General features: G+C 35.2%; 1 protein-coding gene across 1 annotated transcript; it reads left to right on the top strand.

The window, feature by feature from the left end:
• Window positions 1-2811: 2811 nt before the first annotated feature.
• On the top strand, window positions 2812-27838 carry LOC104909793 (laminin subunit alpha-2-like). Its single transcript, XM_019613538.1, has 8 exons — window positions 2812-3036; window positions 4660-4776; window positions 5842-6005; window positions 9714-9852; window positions 15619-15721; window positions 22470-22585; window positions 25211-25393; window positions 27680-27838. Exons 1-6 carry the CDS (start codon window positions 2812-2814, stop codon window positions 22505-22507), a joined length of 786 nt encoding a protein of 261 aa, XP_019469083.1. The 3' UTR covers window positions 22508-22585; window positions 25211-25393; window positions 27680-27838.
• Window positions 27839-27931: the final 93 nt, after the last annotated feature.

Below are 27931 nucleotides of genomic sequence, written 5' to 3'. Positions count from 1 at the left end.
TTTGGTGTCTGTTTTCTACTCCCACACAGAAATAGGACTTGAAAAAAAATAGGACTGAGAAAAATGTAGCCAGACCTTAGAAAGTGCTGTTCGCAATTTTTGGCAGACTGGCGGAAATGCTCTCAAACATGATGTTTTTAGTCCTCAAATGCTGCAGCCAATGTGAAACTGTCATGCCAGATTGAAATCAATCCAACAGTGAGAGCAGGAAATGCAGTGCTGTTGGATTTTTTCGTTCTCTCCTTCTAGCCATTCTTCTTGAAATATGCAAAGCAAGTGTTTTCATTCCTGGTGAAGGAATGCATCTTTTTAATAGAAATACATAAAAATATCTACTGAATTAAATAAATGTCTAATGGCAGTTTCTTAACAATGTGGCCATTGAGATCCAAGAAATTTTTATAGTGAATTTATAGGGGAGGAAGAAAAGATCACTGGACAGTGTTGTCTGTTGCTGCCTTTTGAAAAAAAAATGACTTAAGACTGCTTAAGTAATGTAATAAGATAGTGTATTGAATGTTTACTTTAAGGAGAAAAAGTATAAAGAAAAAACAGTCATTTTTAAAACTGTGTGTATGCATGTGTGTGCACACATATGGTACAATACACTCATATTATTTACAGACACAACTAGAAATAGTTATTTATGAATATCTACACATTTCCTTATCACTTTGAGGTTGTTAATCATCTCTATTCTTTGGTGAGTTATCTCTTTGCAGGGATTGTGTTCTGCTTTCAGGATTTGGTCTATTAAATAAGGAAGGTAGATGAAGTAAAGACTTCTTACTTTCAGAGATGTTAAAACTTCTCTTCCATTTCTAGATTTTTTCCTCATTTGTTTTCCTTCAATCTTTCAAAATCAAGTATGTAATCTGGTTACCTTTCTGTACTAAAATGACATATTAGTAAATATTTTCTCTGTAAAGATATCATGTTAAAAATACAACAGTTTCTGCTCTAGACCCCTAATTTTTGTTATTTCTGAAATAAATATTTCAGTGTTTTGTAATATTTCAATATTATAATATTATAAATGTTACTGAGTTTGTACTGAATGATGCTATGAACCAGAATTCTGCTTTTTTAGTTGATGTGCTTGGATAGCTTTTTTCTTAATGTCTATGTGTTTTTTCATCAATTAATTTGTCTGATAGCTTTTAAGCTACTGCAAACTCCTGTTATATACAGTTTCCTATTAGTAGTGAATTGGATAAGTCAACCATACACTCTTTAAAAGCTGCCTCCTGCATTTCGACCTTATTACCTGATATATTCACTTTTGGTTTTGGAGAGTAATTGGACAACTGATCACCTTATCCAGGGTATTCACGATTTTATAAGCCTCTATCTTAGATAATTTCCTCTATGCATAGAAAAATTCTAAAATATTTAGTGTCTCGTATAGATACAGCTTAATTTTGAATATTTTATCAGCAGTTTCTAATGTTTCTTTTGTTCCCTCATACTGATTTGAAAGATCCAGATCATTATACGTTTCAGATATTAGGCCAGATGTTTGATTATTTCTTCTTCAAATACTTAGTATGGTTTGGATCTTTTCTAGGAAGATATCAAGTGAAAGTAGTATCGCTTGAATGTAAAAGAGAGTATTTTGGGAGACGTAATACAGACCAGTCACAATGAAATTCTAATACATAAAACAAAGAAATACATGGAGCAGTCATTGGCTTGTACTGTAGGCATCAGTACAGGTTAGGGGATGATCTGCTGGAGAGGAGCACTGCGGAGAAGGACCTTGGGGATTCTGGGATCCTTGTAGACTACAGGTTGACCATGACCCAGCAGTGTGCCTTTGTGGACAGGAAGTCCAATGGTGTATTAAAAAGAGAGTGGCCAGCTGGTTGAGGGAGGTGATCCTCTCCTTCTATTCTGCCCTGGTGAGGTCACGTTTAGACTACTGTGTACAGTTCTGGGCTCCCTAGTTCCCTTGGGTGTCTCATAGAAGGAGTCCAGCAGAAGACCACAAAGATTATAAAGGGCCTGGACAATCTCCTGTATGAGGAAAGATGGAGTAACCTGGGTCTCTTCAGCCTAGGGAAAAGAAGACTGAGAGGGGATCTGAAAAATGTTTATAAATATCTAATGAGAGGTGAGAGTCAGATGGATGGGGCCAGGCTCTTCTCGATTGTGTAGCAATTGGACAAGGAGTAATGGCCTAAAACTTTTTCATAGGAACATTCATATTAACATGCAGAAGAACTTCTATATGATAAGGGTGATGGAGCCCTGGAACAGGTTGCTTGGGGAGGTTGTGGGGTCTCCTTCTATGGAGATATTCAAGACCCGTCTGGACGCCTGCCTGTGCAACCTATTGTAGGGTACCTGCTTTAGTAGGGGAATTGGACTCGATGAACTCTTGAGGTACCTTCCAACCTCTGTGATTCTGTGGTTCTTTGACTTGTATTTCATTAGACAGAGCAGAGAGTAAAATCCATAAGAGGTCAAAGTAGAATTGTTAGCTTTACAGAACCAATGAGTTGTCTTGAGTTTGATTACTGGTTAGATAAGCAGTTTGTGCTGTGCTGCAAGGCAAGATTATAAAAAGGATGTGTTGTATTAATACAAATAAATGAAATGTTTCAGAAAATCTTATTTACTACCAGATATTAACAATGTCAATTTACCTTCCTTCATCCCCTCCCCCCCCCCAAAATACTCTTAAGAACAATCATAATTCCATTTCATTAAGCATGTGTTCTCTTGAAAGGTAAAGTCCATTTCATTACATGATGTTAAGAATATTTTGATTATTAGGTGTAAGAAATATTAATTCAATATATTTATGTTATGGTGTATTGCAGGAATGCTGAAGATCTTTTGAACAAAGTGAAGAAATTATTTGGAGAGCCCAGTGAGAAAAATGAGGATCTCAAAAATGAAGTCTGGGACAAGTTAACAAACTACCACACCAATGTTGACGATGCTCGAGATCTGCTAAGAGATGCTATGAATAAAATTAGAGAGGCTAATTATTTATCTGCGGTCAACAAAAATAACTTGACCATGGTAGAGGTGAGTGCTGACAAGCTGTATCCTTGACTAAGTAAATGTCTGATCAAAGTCTGAAACTTTGCATGAACACTATGTAGCTAAATCTTGAAAGGAAAAAAAAAAGTAAAACAAAAATATTATTCAAATATAACTAAACTTGATGTAAATATAAGCAAATGTATTCTTCAGAATCAGGAAACAATTGGCTTGTAAAAGGAAAATTCCTTGACAGCTCTCTTACCAAAGTAGTGCTTACTGCTTATATACTGTGGGGGATGCTGTTGAATTTGTTATACTGGGGGAGGTTGAATTCGTCCAAGTATGAGTATTCATGCAAGATCAAAATAGAATTCAGTTAAAATCTTTGTTATCGTATATTTACTCCCGGGAAGTTTGCACTTTGATCTTCTTCTCCAACCCCTAGGAAGAGTATGCAGATATTACACAGTAATTAATCAAACTCTATCTTCCATGGTTAGTAGTCGTTATAAATGATCTCCCTCATAGCAAAGAGGTCTGCTTTTGATTTAATTTAAATTGCAAAGACTCAAAGAGCACATTATACTGTACATTAACAAGCATTTAACTGAGATATTAAGTGCAGAGTCAACTTAATGAAGATAAATTTTTCCACTGTTTATATCTTGATGAGCTTTCACCTTACGTGAAATGATGAGGTTAGAGTTCCAGGATCTCAGTTCTGTCGAGATTCGTGGGCTTGATTGAATTAAGGAAATACAGTGCTGTACGTAAGTTAGATGATCTCTATTCTCTGCATTTTATTCCCAAAGGTAAAAGGAGAAAGGCTGGATAATCAACTGCTGTGTCAGTTTTTAAAATATTATCTGTATCACAGTATGAAAATGCCTAAGATATCCCTTTCAGCAATCTTGTCCAAAACAGTGGTTTTGAGAAGATTTGTTGTTTTGTTTTTTGGGGTTTTTTTGTTTGTTTGTTTGTTTGTTTCTGTTTTGTTTTGTTTTGTTTTGCTTTTCTTTTATCCCTGCTTTGACCAACAGACCATTATAGTGCTCTTTAGACTACAATGACATGGTCACCTATGAGGCTAACCTATGATACCTAATGGATCTTACACAGGAAATCACTAGTTGCTTACTCAGAAAACCACAATTATTACACAGTATGTAGTATTTCTACTATATGGAAAATCAAGAATCCAAAGGTTCTTCTGAACCATCATCTTTTATTTTATATTTATTTTGAAGTGGAAAAAACAGTGGACATAAAGACAAAAGCAACAGAATACTTTGACAAATTTTGCCTTCATGACTAGTGTAGATAATTGTCAAAATGAGAAACTTGTACATCTAGGTAAAGGTTAGGATTTCTAATTACTGTCTGATTCATTTTACCCTAGTACTACAGTCAATAGCCTCTATAATAGAGCAACAAAAAATGTACCATGTGGGAGGGAGAGGATACAAAGCTGGGGATGGGAAGAGAAAGAAAGATGTCTTATGTTAAATGTGCTCTATTGCTGTTACTGTCTTTGCTTGGAAAGATCAGAGAATTCCAGAAGTCTGACCTTCTGGAATGGTGAAAAAATACACACTGTATTGGTTTCAAATGCTGGCATCGCTTTCAGCACACTCACATTTTGATCTATGTGAACACATCTTATAGAAAAAGAAGCAAGCTGTAGAAGATGGCAGGCAAGGTGTTGAGAAGAGTCTGCAGGAAGGGAATGATATCCTTAATGAAGCCAACAACCTCACAAATGACATCAACATAGCTGTAGAGGTAGGTGTTTTATCATCTAATTAGTACAATCAGTACAGAAACAAAGCGTTTAATTCAAGTAGCTCCTTATTTTTCTTTTTTATTTATCAATGTTAATATATTTGCATTTGAAGGAATCATTTTTCTATTGCTTTATGACAGAAGATCAAACCTGGTATATAGACAAAATAAAGTTTGAGATTTAAATGATTCATTGGATTACACAAAGAGCTAGAAAAATGATGATTTTTCATTGTATCTTTTGAAAATATGGTATTGTGATTGTGGTACTGACTTTGTCCCTAGAATTGCAGATGCAGCAAACCTGTTCATAGTCTCACGGTGACTCTGTGAGCTAGATGTAGATTTATCTGCACCAAGACTGTTCATATCAGAAGGAAAATTCAGAAATAATTTGTTGCCTGTGGCAACAATTTTAAATCTAGATAGATCAGAGAAATGACTGGATTGCAGTCTCATTTTACACAATGTTTTTGAAAGTTTTACCTTAAAAGTTTTATCAATGGAGTTTGCAGCCTTACCTATACATAGATATGACTAGTTCTGGCAATATTTCCATCTTGCACTGTAAATTGTTGTAATGAATGGAAATAAGTGTGGTGAAATGGGAAGGAAAACAATTTGAGACATCTTATTAAGACAGAAATGGCAGGTCTCCAAAAGCATAATTCTTACTAAGGTATTTTGATATTCAGGAATACATTTGAGTCAATCAAATGGTCATGTAACATGAAACTTCTGTCATTGACTAGTTATTATTGGGAGGATGCTTATGAATTAATATAACTACGTATGCATCTATATCTAGGATATAAATCCAAAATTAAGTATTTAAACTTTCTAGTTTATTAATTGTAAAATAATAAATTGAAGGGCAAATAATTGTGGTATACTGTTTTGTTTCCCTTCTGCTCTCCAGTCTAACCTTTCCTTTATTTTTTCCATATTAGTTCCCCTCAATGCTGTGTAAGTTATGACTTAGTATCTTCCAAGAAGAATGTATAAAGGGCTACAGAATGCTTGCATTCAGATACTTAAAGGTATTATTATATCATTTTATGTCAGTACGTGGAAAGTGTTGCAGATAAGATACAGTCAATGTCTGATCAGCTGAAGGATAAAATAGATGATTTATCACAAGAAATTCAAGACAAAATGCTTCCAGAAAAGGTATTACAAGCTGAGAACCATGCAGCGCAGCTGAATGAATCATCTGCAATACTGGATGGGTAAGGCAGCCATTCATTGGTGATGGTAAAATCATCAAACAGATTTTTTAAGACCACTTAACAGAAACTGAAGGGCATTCTTTTCAGGCTTTGATATCCTGCCCTTCAAAAACAGGAGGTAAGAAAAAATTTTTCTCTCTACTTGACATTCTCATTTCTATTTAGCCAAGCTCAAAGAGGAAAGGACTGTAAGAATGACATAACTCATCATGAGTATAATTTTTTTGAAAGTCTGGAAGAGTGGTTTTCATTTACTGGGAGAGAATGAGGGGAGCGCATTTGTTTTGTTGATTGTCTGCATTTAAGAAAACAATAAAAAGGAAGTGTAATTTGCAGCTCTAAAATTTACAAATATATTATGGATATTCTGTGTCCCAGACTTCTTCCCGTATAGTTCTAGAAAAGCACTGCATGAATAAAAAGCTTTCAGTTTTGTTTTTTAAGATCATAGAACCATCTGAGTTGGAAGGGACCCCTAAAGGTTAGCTGGTCCAACTCCCCTGCAGTGACTGGGGACAGCTACAGGTAGATCAGGTTGCTCAGAGCACCATCTAGCTTGGCTTTGAATGTCTCCAGGGTCAGGTCATCCATCACCACCCCAGGCAAACTGCTCGAGTATCTCACCACCCTTATTGTAAAAAAAAAAAACAAAAAAAAAACCTAGTATCTAATTTATACCTCCTCTCTTTTAGTTTGAAACTATTGTGATAGAATAAGGGGAAATAGATCCTATTTTTCTTGTAGCTCCACTTTCTTATAGCTCCACTTTCAATATTGAAAGGCTGCTGTTAGTTCTCCATAGAGCCTTCCCTTTTCCAGGCTGCACAGCCCCAGCTTTCTCAGCCTATCCTCATAGGGGAAGTGTTCCATCCCTTGGATCATTTTTTTGGCCTTCTTCTAGATATGCTCTAGCAGGTTGAGATCTGTCCTGTATTGATAACTCCACGTCTGGACACAGTACTCCAGGTGAGGCCTCACCTATGTGGAGCAGAGGGACAGGATCACCTCTCTCAACCTGCTGGCCACACTTCTTTTGATGCAGCCCAAGATATGGTTGGCTTTCTGGACTATGAGGGCACATTGCTGGCTCATGTCCAATTTACGTTCAACCAGTACCTCCAAGTCCTTTTCAGCAGGGCTGTGCTCTATCCTTGTATCCCACAATCCTCCAGATCAATAATATGGTCTTCGTTTTTTTTTTTTTAATTGTTGTTTACATCTTTTAAAGACTTCAGTATCCCAAAGAGTTGTGAACAGTCACATTTTTTTCTACTCAGGCTCTGCACTTTTGAGGAAGAGGCACAATTATCTTTAATAAAGATTCGAATTCTTGCAAAATTTTTGGCTTCTAAGTAGTCTAATTTATGTTTTAAGGACTACATAAAATAATGATAGCTGAGTAAAAAGGATTTAAAGGGTACTATTTCTAGAAGAAAGTGGCTTTTGTAAATGGTATACGAACTGTCTGATAATGATAAATGTCATGCTATACGTCTGGACCTAAAGTAGATGACTAGTACTATATCCCCCTACCATAAATCTAAATATCCAAATACATGGAAAGCTGGGAGGAACTAAGTTAAGAAGAAGTGAAAATATAAGTATTTTGTCTCCTTAATAAGATGTTGACAAGATAAATTTTGAGATAGAGGTTTTTGACTGCTTAAGTAGACTTTTTGTGTTTGTATACATGTGCTTCTTTCTTAATGTAAGCCTTAGGGAGCCTAGGGTAATGTTTAAAGCACTTTAATACCCTTTAGGAGGGTTAGTGTAGCCCTTTATTCTTTACTATGATGTAGCAGTACTATGTATACTTCCATATGATCCAGACATCACCTTCAGTTTCTTAGTGTAGACAGTAAAAATGCAGAATAAAAGACATTTAAAATTATCTTTAAAAGCAAACTATTGAAACTTTAAATTTCTAGTGTGGTCAGATTCATAGTCTCAAAGGAGAAAGAAATACCAATGTCTTTTGTCATCTTACATCAGGACAAAGAAATACCAATGTCTTTTGTCATCTTACATCAGGACAAAGTTGTTTAGTTCATGAACTGTAAAGCCATACTTTACAGGAATCTTCAGCATCTATCTATCTAAGGAATTCAAAAATGCATCTATCCTCACAACTGGCATTTGGGCATCTTTCAGATAATACTAAATTTGCTGAAAAATGACACTTCATCTTATAAGAGAAATTGAGGAAGAGCTCTTTCTCTCAAATCACCCCCTAAGGCTTCAAATAGCTTACTGATTGATGGTGACGATATTCTGGTAGGAGTTAGAACACGGAACAGATCATGAATTTAACCTAGAAAAAAAGATTGTTATTTTTCCTGTATACAAAGAAGTATTAGTATAGGCTTTTCCCTTGTGCCTAATAGCCCACTGATGAATAAATGTCATTGGTTTGTGGAAAATTCATTTTAGTTCCTTCCTAACCAGAAGGTTTATGAAACGTATTTCTAAGCAGTACTTTAGCTACTATCTAGATAGCTATTGTAGGTTGCTCGTTTCTCTTAGTCAGTATCACAAAAAAACTTACTGCAACCTATTAAGTTTCATCTTTAGTTGAGGAGAAAGAAGGCTCTTCTAGGACTGATGCTGATGCAGCTCAATCATGTGGCAATCAAGGGAATTTATTTCCCCCTGTTCACTGCATGCAAAGTCCAGGGAAAATCCATCCCCTTTGTTTTTCCTGTTGCATTTTGTGGAAATAATTAAATACTCACTGAGGCAAGGATTGGAGCCCAGCTACCTCAGTTCTCCAGAGAATATACAAATTATCAGATTAGAGAATGAATTTCCCTCTTTTCTGCACTTTCTTTCTCAATGACTAAGTATTTTCTATGTGCTGGAACACATCCAAGTGAAGTAGTCCCTGCCTCCATTATGTTATCATGCACCTCAATACCCAGAACATTTCCTTGAGAGACAAAAATCCAAGTTCACATCCATTCTGTCTATCTCAAGTAGGAATTTGGACCCACGTAGAGTTTCTTCAGGGAACATATCATAAGTAGCAGGCTGTAGTGTATTCTGAGAGAGACATCTTCAAATTTATTGTGCATGCAGTACTTTTTGTAGATAATATTTGAATATGCCACACAGAAAGAGTGAAAGAAAAGTGATTTCTCTATCTTAGTGTCTAGAAATTCCCCTGAAAATGAGTTAGCTGAGCTCATGAGCACTCCATTCAGAATGGATCATTATTGGTTATATTCTTTATATTGATAAGCAGAATTAACTTTTAAGATTTGGTTTAGTGCAATCTCTGTGTTTGGAAGTCAGACCGAGAAATAAGTGGTTCATACAGTCTGCTTTAAAACATGCTCATAATGATCTCCCAGTGCAGATTTCAGTGAGAAGCCTGGTTCAACACACAACCTACAAGCCAATGTTATGCGTATACATACATGTTATTTGTATCATAGTTTTAAGTACTGCACTGTTAGATCTATTATTTTTGTCTCATTGCACCTCCTTGTTAGTAAACATTTAATGTCTTTCTGCACAGATAAAATTTGAATTCATTGAAACACATGATTCATAACTTTTGAAATTTCCAATGTAGCATTTCTCTCTAACACTGTGTCTTAGAAATATGTTTAACAATAAGGGCTGTTGGGTTTGAAAAAGTAGGATGCTATATTCTGTTGAGCTCTGATAGTAGACTTAATTGTATGTTTACTTTTTCTATCCCAACAGAATCCTTGCTGAAGCCAAAAACCTTTCTTTCAATGCCACGCTTGCTTTCAATGCTTATACCAACATCAAGGATTACATAGATGAAGCTGAAAAAGTTGCCAAGGAAGCCAGGGCTCTTGCAAATGAAGCTATGCAAGCGGTAAGAAAAATAAGTAATTTGGGAAAGAGACTTAGATTTTTGGTGGAACTGTCCTGAACATTTTCCCAGTTATGTATTTTATTATCTTCGAGAGACCCTTGCCACCACAGATTCTTATATATACAACAGAACAAAATGCCAGAGCTACGTATACCTTAACTACATGCCAATTTGTCCATAAATCCTGTACTTTATTCTTTTTTTCCTTCTTGTTATTCTCCATCAGCCTTTTACCTTTCAGTCTCTGCCTAAGGATCAAGCCAACAGCTACTATGAGATGGCTTTGAATGAACAGTGTTAAGTCATGTGATACTTGATAAGGCCAGCTTGTATTTGTTAACACTTCACGGGCCAATTTGGCCTTGTTCCTTGATTAATGGGGCAAGGGGACCCATGGACCCAAGCCCGGGGAAAGAGAAAAAGGGGAATGGATAAGGAGATTGGAGATGGGCCTAGCAGTAAAACAGTGGCAATGTTGTGATGAGGAGAGTTGGCAGAACTTGTATTTGATACAGAAACTTGCAGATGAACAGAAACAAATTGCAGTAACAGCATTTGCACATGCATAAAAGTATCTTGCAGAGAGCTACTTCAATCAAATGGATTGCAAGAATATGAAAAGCACTAATATGCTGGAGAGGGATAAAGCAAACTAGTTGCACAAATACACAAATGTTTTTAGACAGTTTCGGTTGTCAAATTCTATTTCAAATAACATTAATTACTATATTTCTCTCTTGAAAGGAAAAAGTGTCACCTCACACATTAGCATGTACAAGTTCTCTGAAAACAGTTATTTGTTTTGCTGGAACTGCTAATTATGCTGCAGAAGTAAATAAGGACCTCTGGATTTTTTCTTTTTTTTAATGCATTAGACTTTAATGCAGATAGCATTGGACTTTAATGCAGATAGCTATCCTTTGTTCCTTTCGTGACTCACAGTGAGTAAGGCAAGAGGCTGTTTCATGGATTGATTAGGGGGAAAAGGCACGTATAGCAGTCAAGAAACAAAGCAAGCAATTACAATGTGACTTCAAAAGTCTTTATATCTGATGGTGAACTGGCTGATTATACCATGGAGAGGAAGTGGATAGATAGTTTGAAAGGGATGGTGGTGAAGAGACGGGCCGTATGGTGCAAGTGAGTAGCAATAAAAGGCACTAAAATATTCAGGAAGTTCAGGAGGGATTCTAAGCATCTCCTCTCTATGAAGAAGCCTGTTCTTATTATGTGCTGTGTATGTGCAACAGGAGTTGATTAAGAGGAAAATGGAGAGAGCTACAGCCCTTTAAATGTAAACACAGTGGTAATCAGTGGCTTACCATCACATTGTTACACAACATGGTAAAGTTTCCACATTATTTGGTAAATAATAATGGGATAATAATAGGATTCAGGACTAAATTTAACTGATATTTGTGATGTTCAATTATCCTTTCACTATATTTCATGTCAAGTCTGTTTTTATGGAAAGAGCTGAATGTCTGTTCACCTATTTAATAACTTAAAATAAATAAATCAGGCTCCCTCTTTTTGAGGACCCTGAGGAACTTAAATCTGAGCTTCAGTAGGAGGAGTGTGTCATTGCTGTCTGGAGCACTGTTGTTCAAGCATTCTCCTAGAAGGCAGTGTTTGTGGATTTGAGCCCACTCACATAGCAGGCTCTAGAAACTCCTCTCCTTCTTGAGTATATGCTCTTTGGGCCCTGGTGTAGAAGGCAGATAATTGCCCTTCCTTGTGAAAATGGAGCCATGTTCTCTTTATTATGAAATCTATTGTGGTTGCCTATCTTCTGTAAAGGGTTCTGATCTCCAGAAGCTAGCAGACACATCACCAAGATCAACCTTTCATAGTAAATTATAGTGTTGGGTCGGTGTGGGGAAGATTTCCCAATAGCAGCAAACTGGTGCATAAACTAGCAGTGGTAAATACTGAGCTGAGTTTTAGAGTGTATCCTGCAAGTCAGTGGAATGATTAATCTATGCAAACTGCAGTGATATCTCTGAATTTGGAGTTATTTTTATTTTTAATAGGAACAATTAGTTTGATTTTAAATTAAGCTAATGTTGCTTAAAGCACAAACAAAACGATGCTTCAAATCCATCGTGCTTACAGGAAGCCTGATAAATGACTGCGGAAAAAAATGTATTAAAAATATGACAGAAAAATTCTTCCTAAGCTTTTTATGATGGATTTGCTCTTCCCTTTAAAAGAAAAATAAATTTATCACAGATGAGAAATCCCAAGCATTTGGGGCTGCTTCAGTATCCTGTGACTTAGTCAAGACAGTAACTGACTGAGGGGTAGAGTCATGTTAACTGATCCTGCTTGTGTATTGTGGAACAGAATCATAGTTTTAAAATACATCTTGAAAAATTATTTTTATTTCATAGGCTTTTTAGAATAGTGACTGGTACCATAGGTGACATGGTAGGTTATAATGTTCTACTTCCTTCTTTCTTCTGACTCCCTTTGAAGTGGGACCCGAGCAGTTGTGTTGACTCCCTAAGCTTCCTTGCATGCTAACAGCATAAAGCTGCCTAGCAGTTCTCCTCAAGACATGAGGATGTCCTGAGAAGTAATCCATTCATAATGTTTTGGTACTTTGGAATTCTCAGCTGTACCCAGGACTGGTGAAAATTAACTGACCTTAACTCTCACAGAGGTGAAAACTTCTCAGAATGTAAATGTACATGAAAAAAGAAATTATTTTAAAAGTAAGGCAGAACTGTATTTAACAGATAGAAATTAGGGCTTAGGTCTGTTAAACAGTTTATTAGTGTGCAGATGAATTTATATACGTAAATCTCCTGGAGCAGTTTTGAGGATTACATATATACTTGAAGCTACACCTACACTTCTGTCAGTGACCAATATAGTACCTCCTTCATGCTTACATCCTCTCATGAAACCTCAGGAAAGAAAGAAAATACCTTTGCGCCAAGGCTTTATCAGTTTTCTGTCTGTGTTCAGACAATGTACTCCATCTCCAGCATCTACTGATGGGGGAGTCTTCATGGAATGCTTTGACTATGGCTAAACAAACTTGCAGCCTGTAATCTTCTCCCTGATAATGCATGAGTCAATGCTTCACACTGTCATCCCTGGGAGACTTGTAGGGATCTGCTCCATCCCAAAAGGGTGCTGTGGGCTGAAATCTTTCTTCTACTCTTGCAGAAGGTAAATGATTTGACAGAAACAGTGTTAAAGATTCACTGAAATGCTGGAAAGTCTAAGAGGATGTTTATTCTTAAATTTCTTCATTACCTGTAATAATTGCTAATTATCAAATCATGGAGCTTTTTTGTAATTTGATAGATGATTTTCTTTTGCTGTAAACCTTGTTAAAATTATTGGAAAGGACAAAACAGTCCATGAGGGATGATGTATGGTTTCTATGGCAGCATTTTGTATTAACTTAATATAGTGGCACTTATGCCTCTAAATCAAGATTAAGATTGCATTGTTTGGATACATAATGAGATCTCATTCCAACCACAAGATGCTACAAGCAGTCAAGATGCACGAAGATTGTATGGAGAGGATGGGGGTTGTAGTTGGAGGCAGATAGTGAGGAAGTTACCCATGCTATGTACATTCTTAGATTAGATACAGTTCAGATTCCTGGGACACAGTGATTTTCCAGTCTTGAATCACAATCATTTATTACTTTTTTTTTTTCTTCATTTTTACGTCAAGTATACACATTTAGAAAACAATATCAAAATCATTTAGCTGTCAGTCTTATTAAATCATAAAGGGATTCAACGTGACCCTGACTTGCTGATTTGCTGCATAAGTTCACCTCACACAGCCAGAAAATGTTTACTTTTTTCATTGTTATTTTCATCATAATTCAACATTTAAAAAAAAAGTCTGAAAAACTATATTTTGCATCAAATTTCTTGAATAATCCTTCCCTTCAGAATTATTTGAAAATAGCCGTAAAAGAAAGCTTTTAATCAGTGTGAGTATATTTGCCTCTGAAGGGACTTTTTAGTACTAACGTTCTCCTGAAATCTCTTTCTTAATTGATTGCCAGCCTGGACTCAGTTATTGTCTCTGATTTGATGAACTTGCTTTTGCATTGCAAATCTGGCCTTCCAGCTTCTTTCTATTGAATTGAAACTTCTTTAACAGCCAGTCAACCATGCCTGGTGTTTTAATAATTACAACAACAATTGTTTTGAAATCCATTCTCACATGGACCCAAGTTCTAATTCTAGTAGGAAAATTACAGTAGTATTATCTGATTTGACAGGTGTGTCTGCCACAAAATCTGGCCAGGCATTCTTTCTTCAATCTTTTACTTAACTGGTTGGTCTTTTGAGAATTTTGCTGTATTAAATAGTGATATTGTGCTCTTTGTATCTATCATGGTTTCTATGGAAATAAATAGGAAGCATTACTTTTGAAGTGACCTATGTATTATCAGTGCTACTTATATTAAGTATTAAAGATAAAATTTATAAACAAATAGTTTTGTTAATCTTTCAAATATAAAGCCTTTGTTGATATGGGGAAGAGTTTGCATACACTGCCTAATAGTTCAAGTGAGCTCAGCAATCATAAGGTCCAGGTTTAATAAAATCACTCATCGCATGATGAAACTTGAGCATATGTTTACATCCCTCATGACTATAAGGAATCTTTGATAGCTGCATCCCAGTGACATAAGGCTACTTGTGCCCTGAGATATCCCTTTAAAAAAAAAATCTTTTTTTTTGAGATTATCCAAAGCATTCTTTCAGATTTTTTTAAAGAAACAGGCAGTGATTGCAATATATGTTCCTTAATATATCATTGAAAAACAACAATTCAGCAGTTAGAAATATATCATCTCTTGCTCATTATATAATGAATAGTATTAATAACTGTGTCATTTAATTGACACACAGTTCATTTTTTAGTATATATCTGCCCCTGAAAATGAAGAATAGCTGCTTCTTAATTACACACTTGTAACAAGGCTGACCCGTGACTAATATAGAATGCTGCTTGTCACGAGTATTCTCAAAGAAATGCATTCAGTATGATATGTGACTTGAGTTCATTCTTACAAACTGAGCAGTAACTGGTTCAGCACCTAAAGCATTTCCTACCAACTGAAAATACTAATCAAATTTAGAAAAATAACACCACTAGTCTCTGCACTGAAGAGAGATTTCAAAAGAAAGATTTTTTTTTAATGACAGATAGTAGGATGGTTATTCAGTAATAAAACTTCTTCAGATTAACTGCAGTTTGCTCGTCTTTTTAAATTCTGTTTGTTTCATTGCATCTTCACTTTACTGACCTTGCAATTCCAATTCTTGACTTTATCTCTAAAGACATCTCTGTTTTCTGTATTAGAATTAAGATCATCAGGTCCAGCCTGCCTTCTAACAGTATTGTAGCTGCTCCTAAAGAGAAATATTGTAGCTGGAGGAAGAAAGCCATGTTGAAAGATTTTTGCTTGTTTGTTTTAGAAAATGTTCTGCTTCTATAGTCAAATCTGTTTCTGTAATGGTATAAACATTTTCTCTTCTTATTAAAGTCATAGCTGGTATTCCAAAGGAGAACTGGCTTCCCGTAAAAACAAAGGAAATAAATTGGAGAAGAAACTTTTTTTAGTCCTGTGAAAACCAATATAACACTAGTGAGATATGGTTAAGAGCACATTGATGTTCATTTAAAATTTAGATGATTGTTCACTTAGATCATTTTCATACATCTTTAATGACTTCAGGCATTCCTGTAAGTATAACACTGTTTGTTTCTCTGCAGACATCTGGTCCTCAAGGATCATTGAAGGATGACGCCAAGAGCTCTCTTCAGAAAAGCATCAGGGTCTTTAATGATGCCATGGTGTTAGAAAATGATGTTAAAGGTATGTTCAATAGGTGGGATCCAGGTTCATTAAATGCAAGAAAAATACTGCGAGGCTGCTTTGTTACTGTTACAAATAAGCCAAGTCAGTAGAAAAATAAGTATATTTCATTTTCTATTTTAAAAATTGAACGAAGTATCAACTGAAAAGATTCTATTCCACTTCCATAATGCTTGGGACAAGCATCCCAGGCAGCTAGGGAGATATGTCCACTTCTGGGATAAGAAGGCTAAGATGGAGTCTTAGTCATCTCCTGAAGACTGCAGTAAGTGGAAATGAGAGAGGAAGGGAAAAAACCAGGTTCTGATTTAGTAAATGCTCTATCAGAAAAATAGCACAAAGCCCAGCCCAACACTATATTTTTGCTCTTGTTAATACAAAAGAAGGATTTGCAATGCCAATTGGAGAGAATTCATCTCTTTAGGATGCTTGTGAGATTGTGCCAGAAAAAGGAAGTATAGGGAGGCAATATGAAGTCGGATTTGCTAGTGGGAGGTGGTCTTCGAGGAAGACCAATTAGATGAGTCTTCCATACAGCTATTTTTGAAGGTCATTCATCCAAATATGGACTAATTTTCCTATTAGTTTAGATAGAATATGTTCAAGTTGGTAACTGAGTGCTTTATTCCAAATCAGTATTCTGTAATCTCCTCCCTTTTTTACTGTTATTTTAGTATATATTTTGAAAAGATTGTTTCCAGTCAATTTAATGTTACAAAAATCTTTTCATGCTGTGTACACTATGCTTTATTCTGATTCACTTGGCTGATGCTATTGTGCTATTACAGGGTTAATATGGAATTAATTACAGATAAAGTTATAGTCCTTACTCATTTAGGTAAGAAAACAGATCTAGGGCATGAAAGAAATTTTAAAAAGGATGGGAAGAAAACAGCTACAATATGAAACTTCTTGCTAATCAGTGTTTGAAAATTAAGCTAAATAAGTTTGTTTGCTTCATGCATCAGAACTAGAAAAAAAACACAAATAGTAAACATTCGAGGTTGAGATTTAGCTGTCTGTCACAGAGATGATACCTGAAGCCTGTGATACTGCGTAGGTAAAAATAATTTTTATTTAAAACAAGACAGATTTTTATAATGGAGCCTAATTTTTGAGGTTTTAGCATGTATAGTTTTCACTGGCCTTCTGGAATATGCATTACAAAAACCACACAACATAAAAAATTAGATCTATATAACACAAAGTCATCATTTGGCTATTATTTAACTTTCATTTATTTCTGGCTGCTCTGGGATGTCAGCTAGTTAACAAGTAAACATAATGTTTAACAAGGTCATAAGACTAAATTATTAATCATGTCAATTACGCTTCTATATCATATACAGTTTGAAAGTTAAAAACATTATTTTCTTTTAGTAGCTCTAAGGAGAAAATAACTGTCTATACTTACAAGTAAATCTCATATCTGTATTTAGATTACTCTTTATTGTGACATTGCTGCCAGATTCAGTACTAATTTAAGGCCAGCATGTTTCAGTAAATATTTCTCAGAAAATCATAAAACTATTATGGGAGGCCAACAGACTATCTACGTAACATGGCGGAAGTGGAAAATATATGGATATTGCTAATGCCCCTTGCTGGAAAGTAAACTGCACCAACTTGCCATAGCTAGTGTATTGGACACACTAAAAAGGCAGTACTGCCTCTCTGCACCATAGAGTGTAGTCTGTAGCTCTGTGTGCTCCACAGATGGTTACATCAGAGTAATTGTGCTCTTTCAATTCTGTTCTCAAGGACAAAATCAAAATGTCTGTACTTGGATATAAGTCAATGCTGTGTACTCACAAGTCTGTCCAATTTAACCCTGAAAAAAAAAAAGATGCAACCTCAATAAGACAATACTTTAGAGATTTTGGAAAAAAATGATGTTATTTTCCCATTTTACTCCAATGAGAATTTCAGTTGATATCTGTTTCAAGTTTCTGAAGTGATCTAAGCATTCTAAAGATTCTTAAAGCAATCCTAATGTAACTAGGGAGCAGTGTTTATCATGCAAGCATTTGATCTTCATCTGGGCTCTTGCTCCATACTGAAGATATGTTAATGAGATGCAATTTTCCTAATGTTTTCTGATACACTTTAGATTTAATATGCTCCGTATACACAAACATTCTGAACTTTCAGTGTATGCCTTTTTCCAACCAATAAAACTTGTCCACGCTCCACGTGTTGATCCACATAGACATATATAAGGATAAAATGAAAAAAACAGCTTGTTTTTCCCACCCTCCTTTTTCTCCAAAGTGATGAAGTTAGTAGTATTATGAACATAATCTCTCTGTATGTTTTGACGTGTTCAGAATAAAAGTGAGATTTGAGTGTAAAACTAACAGGAAGAGATGTATTTTCCTATACTTCTTACAAAGCCACCCTGTTCAAGGTCTCTACTGAAAGTGAAGAATGGGTGATGGACACTCTGTAATGATCTGGTAGACAGAAGTGATCATTAGTTTAAAATTTCTTTGCCTGAACTACAGGACTATGATGGAGATGGGAGTGTTTTCTTGCTACATTATGACATTCCCCTGATTTGTGGTCAATTACACTAGGTATAAAACAGCTGTTAATCATGAAAATGCTTTATATTACTATCAAAAACTGCTGAAATGGACCTTACAAAGCAAAGCTTCTGACAGAAGCTATTAAAATGGAGATTTAATAATTCCATTCTCTGTGGGTATATAAGTTGGAAGGAATAACCCTGGTGGAAGGAGGAAAATTTGTATCTACTCCACTAGCGAAGAAGGAGTTTTGAAAATTTGGCTACAAATGAATGAATGCTACTGTCTATCAGCTTCATTCTCTCTGTGCCTTGGGGGATTTTTAGTTTGCCAGGAGCAGTTTTTCTTCCTTATAGTTTTGAATTTACTGTTTTAAAAATATACTTGCCCAGTGCAGTTTGGAGGCATTGTCAAAACTGATCAATGAAAAGTAAAAATAAGATGTAAAAACACCTCTTCAGTTGGAGACTGTGTCAGGTGGCTACTGAAATTCAACTCATGTCATTTCTTTTGCTTAAGAATTGACAGGTTGAGGAGTGTTGTTTTGTCTGACAACAAATGAATATTTTTAGCCAAAACATTTTCCAGCTGATAGGCACAGCTATATACCTTGGTTGTGTATTTTCCTCTGCTTTGGATTTTTACTGGCCTGGCATATTGCATTCAGGAAATTATTGCCTAATATTTGTACAAAATATTCAGTGTTATATTTGTACATGAGATGATACTGAAAAGACTATTTTTAAAAAGTTAACCATCATTAGCCATATTTCTCTAATTAAATCCTTTCTCCCTGTTAATTTGTAAATCTTACTTCATTTCAGGTTAAAAATTTAGCTTGTCACTCCTCATCCTCCTGATAGGATGAGACTGAGGGAAGCAAGACTGCTGCTTGCAAGAAGCAAAACAAACATAATAGAAAGGGATGCATGTAACTGCCAGTTAATTTGTGCAATATCCAATCAGTAAAAACAGCTGTGTGTGTAGCTTCTCAAGAGATTTCAACCTTTATTTTGTTTTGGGGAGCATACATTGGGTAACATGGCCTTACGATACCTTCTAAGACAGTATCATCTTATGAGACCTTCTAACATAGTCTCAACTGTGTTTGGTCCTGCTTTCAGAATATTCCTGTTTCCACTCACATTGCAGTGGTGATATGCCATCAGTAATTAACCCATCCACATACGTATGTGCTCTGTGGAGATTTGCAAGAACTCGTCTCTTGTAAAAATAGATCACTGAATACAAATAATAACTAAGTTCCTTAATGAAACATATGAGTGTAAGGATATATTTTTTTTATTTGATTCACTATATTTTGTTCACTCAGAAGGAAAAGGGATAATACTTATTCTGTATTCAATGTTTAATCATGGAAATATTAACAGAAATTTAAAGTATTTGTTTACATTAACCAAGCCAGAAAGTGTAAAGATTCATACCTGCAAAGTCAGTCAGGATCTTCCTTACCCATTAGGGTTTAGTTTTAGTGATTCATAGATAGTTTTGTAGATTTGAACCAAAAAATCCCTGTATGTTGATTGGCATCTTGTGCCATCTTTGTGCAGATCTAATCAAGTGGAAACAGGAATGACATATTTTTCTCAAGATATTTCTCAACCAACACTTTAATGTCAGTTGACAGTGCCTGGCATCTTTCCGTACAGACTCACTAACCTCTCCCAAGTCAGATAAGGTATGCATTTTGCAAAAGTTTAAATTGTAGCTGCCCATATTTTACCTCGCCTATATGATAATTTGAGGATCTCAGGACTTCAAATTACAGATCTGGCATCCTTTGTTAATGCCAATAATTAAAGGATGGGGAAAACCTGAAGTGAATTTAGTTCAGTTTGTGATTCATTGTCAAAATTAGCTCAAAATTAGCAAAGAAGCTATCTGAGTTACAGTAGGGAAACGTACTTTAAAATATAGTTTCATGTTATGATCACTGTGCAAAGTAAACAATTTCCATGAAAAGCTCCCTCAAGGCACTTATTTATGGTTTCATTATTTTAATATTTAACAAAAACACAGTACATTTGAGAAATTAAAAGAAAAAAATATTAAGCATTACATTTCAGTATTCAAATTCAGGAGTCTAGGGAAACTTCACTTAATAAAATCCATAAAAATTGCTGTCACGGTTTCAAAGCTGAAAACAGAAGTGGGGAAGCATGATTCTGCAATTCTCTCTATAACTGAGAGATCATCTGAGAGATATCTGGCAGAGTAAAGAGGAGAAAAAGAACCTATTTATATTAATTTAATGCAACAAAGTTACTATACCACCACTTGAAATTAATCAAACATGTCAGGAATGTTAACACACTTCATAAACACTAGCATTACGAGAAAGCCACCAGAGATATGAAAGAACTATCAGGCACCGTGATTTCAAAACTGAATGGAGGAAGTTAAAACAGTTTTGTCAGTATTATTAGTTAATGACAAATGAACTCAGATAAAGTCTCAGATCACTTAAGAGCAGAATCCTATGTGTTCATCCTAGTTTAACATCAAATTAGGAGTAGTTTCATTCATCTGCAGAGCCAAAAACTACCACTTAGAAATATTTTTGAGGAAAGGATAATCTTAAAATCTATGAAGATTCCTCCCAACTTTATTCTATTGTTAACTGTGACTTTCACACAAGACACCAATGTCCAGCTCCTCTGTTGGGGCGTTTTGCAAGAATTAAGACCTGCCTCTAGGCACACCTGAACTGTTGCTCTGATTTAAATGAGGCAAAAAGATCCCTTCCAGAATGGCATTTCAAAGGATCTAGCAACAAAAAAAATGATTCTCATTTGCATTCCATTCACCATTTCTTCTTGGAAATAGTCTTGGAAGATTTAGTTAATGGTTTCTTGGAGGTAATATGCATTTTGTTTCATTTTTCTAATTTCAAGTTGCTCTTTGCACATCTAGTTTTGAGAAACCGTTCTCTTTTAGAATCCATGGATTCCACAATCCCATTTTTAACCCATTAATTCTGTTTATTCTCTCACAAAGGGCTACAGCTCTGATGCTGTTGGAGATCTAATATGTCTAATTATTGTTCCTTATTTGAAAGTGATACTTTCCATTTTTCACAAGTATGTGGCCTATTCACTGAGAAATTTCTTCTCCAGTATATTTTCCTATTCCAGGACCTACTTCAATATGTATCCAGAAACCACGTGTTTATTTTCAATAACCTGTCATACATCTGAAGGTCACTGTCATACTTTCTATCTTAAACTACTTTTACAAAAATTATTCTCCTCCTTCTGCTATCAAGCACCATGATATTGAATTAGCTTCCCAACAAGGCATGACTTTAAGTTAATAAATAACCACCTGCCAGTTCTGAAGAGCTCCATACTGATATGAAGAAACGTTGAAAAATGTTCCCTAACATAGTTGTTTAAGCATTAAGCATTTTCTCTGCCAAACTTACATTATTTCAAAATTTTAATGTTATGTTTAAATAGCTGTAAAGCTTAGCTAGAATCTCATTTTTGAGTTTGTAAAATTATTGCTAATGCTGAATATTGTTCCAAAAATCCCTCCATGATTTTTATTCAAAGCAATCGATGAAGAACAGAAATGATCCATAAAAGATAACATCAGTTTGTTACAGTCTGTAATGTACAACTGTTTTGATTTATTAGGAGGACTTTTTCCTATATGTATATATATACATCTTTCATAATGATGTGTTGTTAGTGTAGTCTCCTCATATTAATGATAGGGTGATATGCTGTGTTTACCTCAAGTATTACATCAACATGGGTTATTTTTTAGAAGATTCATGAGAGCTATGCCTTGGTCATTCCAAATGGTGCAGTAAGCTGACATGATCTCTTTCCACACAGTGGTCAAGTCATTTGTCCCGGGCAACATCTTTAATATGAAAATGCGTGTAGTGTTTGGATATAAGAATCAAGGTTATGACTAAACTTCATACTTGAATCTTCCAGTGGATCATTCTTATGAGTCTCAGTAAATCATTCCATCTGTGATTGCAATTTTTTTTTTTTCTTTCTTCTGTAAACCTTAGGAAAACCTCTGACAAACAGAACAGTAAAATGAAATAAAGCATTTAGATACAATGGAATCAGGGAACTTAAACTGAAAATATTATTGTTGATACCTACAAGGGAATTTACTAAACTTACTTACGTTATTTATTATCTTAATGTTAAACAACTTGCAAATTATTGTTATTACAGAAAAGAAGATAACCTGGAGAGCATGCAGAACAGACTGAAAGATGCTGATGAGAAGAATTCTATTCTCCTGAAAACTTTGAATGAAACCTTTGGGAAGCTCTCAGCCATTCCTAATGGTAAGCTGGAAAAGTACTGCAAAGCTTGACTTATCTCTCCCTATTTCATCATTTTCTATCACCTAAAATCTGTCTGATTTTTATCTAGTCCACGTCACGTGCACTTTGACCATGGGCTGCTGTACAAGACACAGATGAGCTAGAAAGAATTGGCCTGAAAACAGATTATCTTTATAAGTTTGTGTTTTGACACAGTAAAAGGAATTCCACTTCTGTAATTTGTAAAAGATTGGCTTCAGGAAGAATAAGGATTTCAGGAACTATGAGGCAGTCTTTCCTTTAAATATGGAAAAGTATATTTATGAAACTCATGTAAAATGAAGCATGCTTCTTATGAAACATAAGAACAGTAAACACCTGATGACTTTTAAGAAAACATCAAAATGGAATCTGCTCTTTTTGTCATACCTTTCTAACATGTTCCCAGTGACATATGCCGCAATATCAATTCAACATCAGCTTGTCGTTGTGTGCCTTAGAACTGAAACAGGCCTTCGTCAGTGAGTCCTAAAGTACTAAGCATACTTACTAATAGTTTTATCTACCACCTCTGGGGAAAAAAATATATAAATAAATAAATAAATCTGTTATATCAATTAAAATCCTTAAGTGCTGGGATGTTAGCTACTTTGTGTTGTGATGGTGAGAGACAGAGAACTAAGCTCTCTTAGTATTTTTCTTGTAATAGATGGAATGTTTTGGTTTTTTTAGAGGAACTTTTATCAGTCATTTGATACAACTTTTATCTCTAACAGACCCTGCATTTTAATAAACTGAATATATGCTTAAGAAAAGTCTCTGAAGAAAGTTTATATTCTCTCTGATCTGTGTAGGTCTGGGAGGTCAACACTACAAGTAAAAACTTGGTGTGAGAAATTATTCATCTTGCACATTGTTGTCTTCATGATTTCAGATAGCAGAAACATTTTGTTTTAGATGTAGCACTCCTTGAAATCAGGCATTCACAAGAATTTGCTTTAATATGTCACCTCTTATGCCACTTCCTGGATTTTGACCACAGGAATTGACATAACTGCTACTCTTCTTGTGCGCAGATAGATGTCTTGGTCAAATAAAATGGATCTCGGAGGCCAGTGGGCCTTAAGAGACAAAATACTGAGTATGAAGCATGTAAAAGACACGTGAAATATGCAGCCATTAGCAATGTAATAAGCTCTTGTCAGATTAGAGTTACAGGGTGCTTGCTCTTGGGACAAGGACACTCTCATATGCAAGTAGATGTGTCATAAGAGTGAAATTCAGAGAAAATAAATGGCATGAATAAGAAAATACAGTAAATTAGTAATCCAATAAGGAAATAACCAATGAGGACAGGAGAGAAAATGACCCTGTCATGTACTTTGTTCTTCAAGGTTTCAGGGAAACAGAGTACATCTTAAACTAATAATTCTTGTGTCTATGCTATAGAAATAGCCAAATAAAATCACCAAACTAAAACACACAAACAAAAAAAGTCAAAATGAGATAGAGGGATAGATCACCTTTAGGACAAGGACCTACACATTGAGGTATAGATTGAAAATAAATATAATTGGTATGACAAATAGAGGGAAGTAACAAGGTAATCCCATTTTCCATTCTGCCAGAAAGGGGTGCAACCTGTAATAATGAATTAAAAAAGAGGTACTTAGATAAGATGAAAAAAGAAATTGGAAAAAGGCAATCAGAGAGCTCTCTTATTTCACTTGTCAGTATTGATGATGATAATGGTTGATTAAAGGTTCAGTTGTGTTTTCAAGGTGTTACTGTATCTTGGGGTATTTTCAAAGCCAAACTTTCAGAAATAAGAGTGGAGTAGTTTGGAGGACAGGTATAATATGATTTTGCTCAAAAAAGTCAAAAGGGTTCAAGACAAACCTTCCAATTTTCTACAGCCTTAGGGAGCATTGTCTTTTCTCTGGGCCAAGGCTTGATTGCATCAGACTATCCACAGAATGTGAAGAACACATCTGTTTGGAAATTTACACTCTTGATCCCCTGAAATGGAATTAGTGTCTGCGTTTTCCCGTGTCTTCATATAGTCAAGAGCATGGGGTCATCCCCAAGCAAATCTTGGTATAAACACTCTTATCAACCATCTCTTAGCCAGAACTGGGAAACAAACACATCCTCCTTTGCTTTCCCAGTACTGCAGTACAGTCTGTTAACTGCACTGACTACAACAAGGAGTCAGTGGCACTATTGCTGCATGGTCATTTCAGAGGTGTCCAAGCTTCCAAGCTGCACTCTGAAATTTTCTTATGACTGAGGGACTCAAAGACATATTGGAGAACACAGCGAGAAAGCAATTCCAAGAGCAATTTCATGATTTTGTGGGAAGCAGGTGGCAAAGAGTGTTCCTGCAAGTAACACAACTTACTCAACTTCACTGTGGGGTGTTTTCTTCTCTTCTGGAGTATTTGTAGTCTCAAAAAACAGAGGATCAGATTCTGCAATCCAGACATACAATTAATAATGTCTTACTACATGTGAAGATCCTAAAGAGTAAAGAACTACACAACACAATTTAAGATGGTAGAATTTTGGCCCAACTTTATTCTTGAGATGTATGAAAACAAATTCTGTACACTAGGTAGTCATTTAATTGTCCTTTTCTACCTACAGATACAGCTATAAAGGTACAGGCAGCTAAAGACAAAGCAAGACAAGCCAACGATTCTGCAAATGATGTCCTGGCCCAGATTAAAGACCTCAACCAGAATCTCCTTGGCTTGAGAAACAACTACAGTCAGCTTGCAGATGATGTGGCAAAAACAAATGCTGTTGTGAAGGACCCTATCAAGAACAGTAAGTTATTTTTTGCTATGGATTTTTTGTTGTTGTTGTTTTGGTTTTCATTTTACATCTCAAAATGAAACAGACACTCAACAATTTCACCCTTATAGCATTACTATGCTGGGATAAAAAGAAAGCTATTGTTTCTATTTCTGCTGTGTGAATTGTTTCACTATTCTGTGAAAAAAGCTTCCATCAGCAGGTTGAACATGTAGTGGGTTGGTAGGTCTGATCCACAGACTAGTCTTTAAACTAGATAGATGAATAATTAAAGAATCAGTCCTTGACTGACAATATATTACTTGATTCATGTAAAATTCCTTGCACTAATCCAGCCTCCAGTCAACCAGGCAAATACTTCTGGGTAAAATGCCGTGACGTCTTTCATACAAGTTACTGTTTCTGGTAGAATACTGAAGACGCTTAAGAAGAAAAAAGATAAAAAAGAAAATGTTTTTTAAGGCTGTTTTTCTGTAGTGAAGCCTATTATCAAATATAACAATTTCTTTAGCAAGCGTTTTAGCAACTTCTTTAGCAATTTCCACTATGGTTATGGTGGAAAACATTGAGTTCTAAACTGTATAATATTTTACTATAGATTACCAGAGTATATTGCATAGGTGTGTACAGCCAGGGCTGAATACTGTTACGAAATTACTGAAGGACTAACTTCTCAGCTAATCTGTGTTTTCCAGGTTGTGGTCAGCTTAGCAAAACTAGGCACCTTAAAACATCTAGTTTAGGAAACTGTTAGTCTCATTCCATGGACACATATCCCTTTAAAGTTCTAGCTGTACTAGCGAAATGATTGTTTGTCACTATCTTCCTATCTGAAATTTCTGAACCTTCGTTGGCTGAAATACATGTGTGAACCTCAAAAATAACCATCAGACAGAAAGATCCCTTGAACTTTAGACAACATTAAAAACAGTTTTTGATTGAAATAATGTGGTTATATTATGGCAGGTTATGCAACAAGCAGATCTACAAGGTAATGACATCTGGCTTGGTAGTGATAACAGGCAAGTGGCCTAAACCTTGGCATTTCTGAGTCTAGAATAGGCCAGGTCTAGAATCCTGTCCCTTAACTTACTTTGCATTTGTGATTAGATCTTCAAAACATTTTCTTATGCTATGTTCTGTTTTTTTCTCTTTTCTTCGTCTCCCTATCTTGCCTACAGAAATAAGTACGTATGTCTTCTTTCTTGCTTTTTTAATTGTGCCTTTTCCAGTAGATAATGATGATTCACTGCTTACTGCCAAAGCTTATGCATGGTGTTCCACACTGCTCATTCAAATGGTTACTTTTTGAAGGCTCTGAGATAAAGTGGCTTGGTAACTAGCCTAACTTATGAAACTTGTAGGAAACATCTTGAAAGTTGGTCTGAGTTAGTATTCAAAAACCAGATAACTAGACTTTCATGCTCTTTGTAAGCATTACCCAATTATAATAATTACTATTTCCATTCAATCTACATTCTTTTGGTAAGTACTGATTTGTCCATTTCACGGTCATCCACACAATTCCATACCCTCACACTGGTCAAGTGCTGCAATCTTTACATCTCCTGAAAAAAGTGTCAAAGAGAAGGCATTGTTCACCAGTCGTAGGTTGAAAGGCAAAAAAAATGTCCTGTGAAACTTAAAGAAAAATAAAAAAATCTCCTTTGTAAAAACATTTTTCACTTGAGGGGGAGAAAAAAGAAAATATTTACATATGACTACCATTTCTTAAAATCTGCTTTCAATACATATACATAATTTTAAGCTATCAGATAATGTTAAGTGATCAGAATAAAAAAATGTTGTTCTTGTTGCCATTATAGATAATTTAAGAATGAACTTCAAGTTAATTCAACATTTAACTGTAATCCTCTAGCTCTTCTGCAGAAATTACTAATGGAAACTAATCAATTTTCATTAATCTAGCATATTTTTTTAAAACTAGGGTTAGAAAAAACACATGTAAATACTTCATTCGTAACTGTATTTTGCTCCAGTAAGTATTTTCATTACTTATTATGCTGACACGAGGCATAGTTACTGCTTCAAAATTCTTGTTTAACATCTGTATCTACTTCTGTTGCTACTTTAACTTCATTCTAAATGTTCATAAATGACCTAATTCTGTTCAGGTAGCTCCCTGGTCTGTGTATACCTCATATTAGCATATAGTATTGCCTGAGTATTGTCTGTGCAGAATTTTCTTTATTTATTTATTTTTTTTTTTTTTAAATAACTCTTTATAATTACCATCTGACACCGCTCTAAAATTGTGCTTTCTTCTTCCTTATGAAGTTGCTGATGCAGATTCTAGTATAAAACACCTGGAAAAGGAGGCAGATCGCCTACTAGATAAACTCAAGCCAATCAAAGAACTTCAGGATAATTTAGGGAAAAACATTTCTCAGATAAAAGAGCTGATAAACCAAGCTCGGAAGCAAGCCAATTCGGTAAGCCTTTTTCTCAATAAGATGACCTTTTAAATATTAGTGGGATTTTATTTTCTACTTTTATATTTCTTTTCCTCAAGGTGAATACTTTCTAATA

This window comes from Meleagris gallopavo, chromosome 2 (assembly GCF_000146605.3).
Source record: "Meleagris gallopavo isolate NT-WF06-2002-E0010 breed Aviagen turkey brand Nicholas breeding stock chromosome 2, Turkey_5.1, whole genome shotgun sequence".
In the NCBI taxonomy this organism is placed as follows: domain Eukaryota; kingdom Metazoa; phylum Chordata; class Aves; order Galliformes; family Phasianidae; genus Meleagris; species Meleagris gallopavo.
This window is presented reverse-complemented; position numbering and strand designations above follow the sequence as displayed.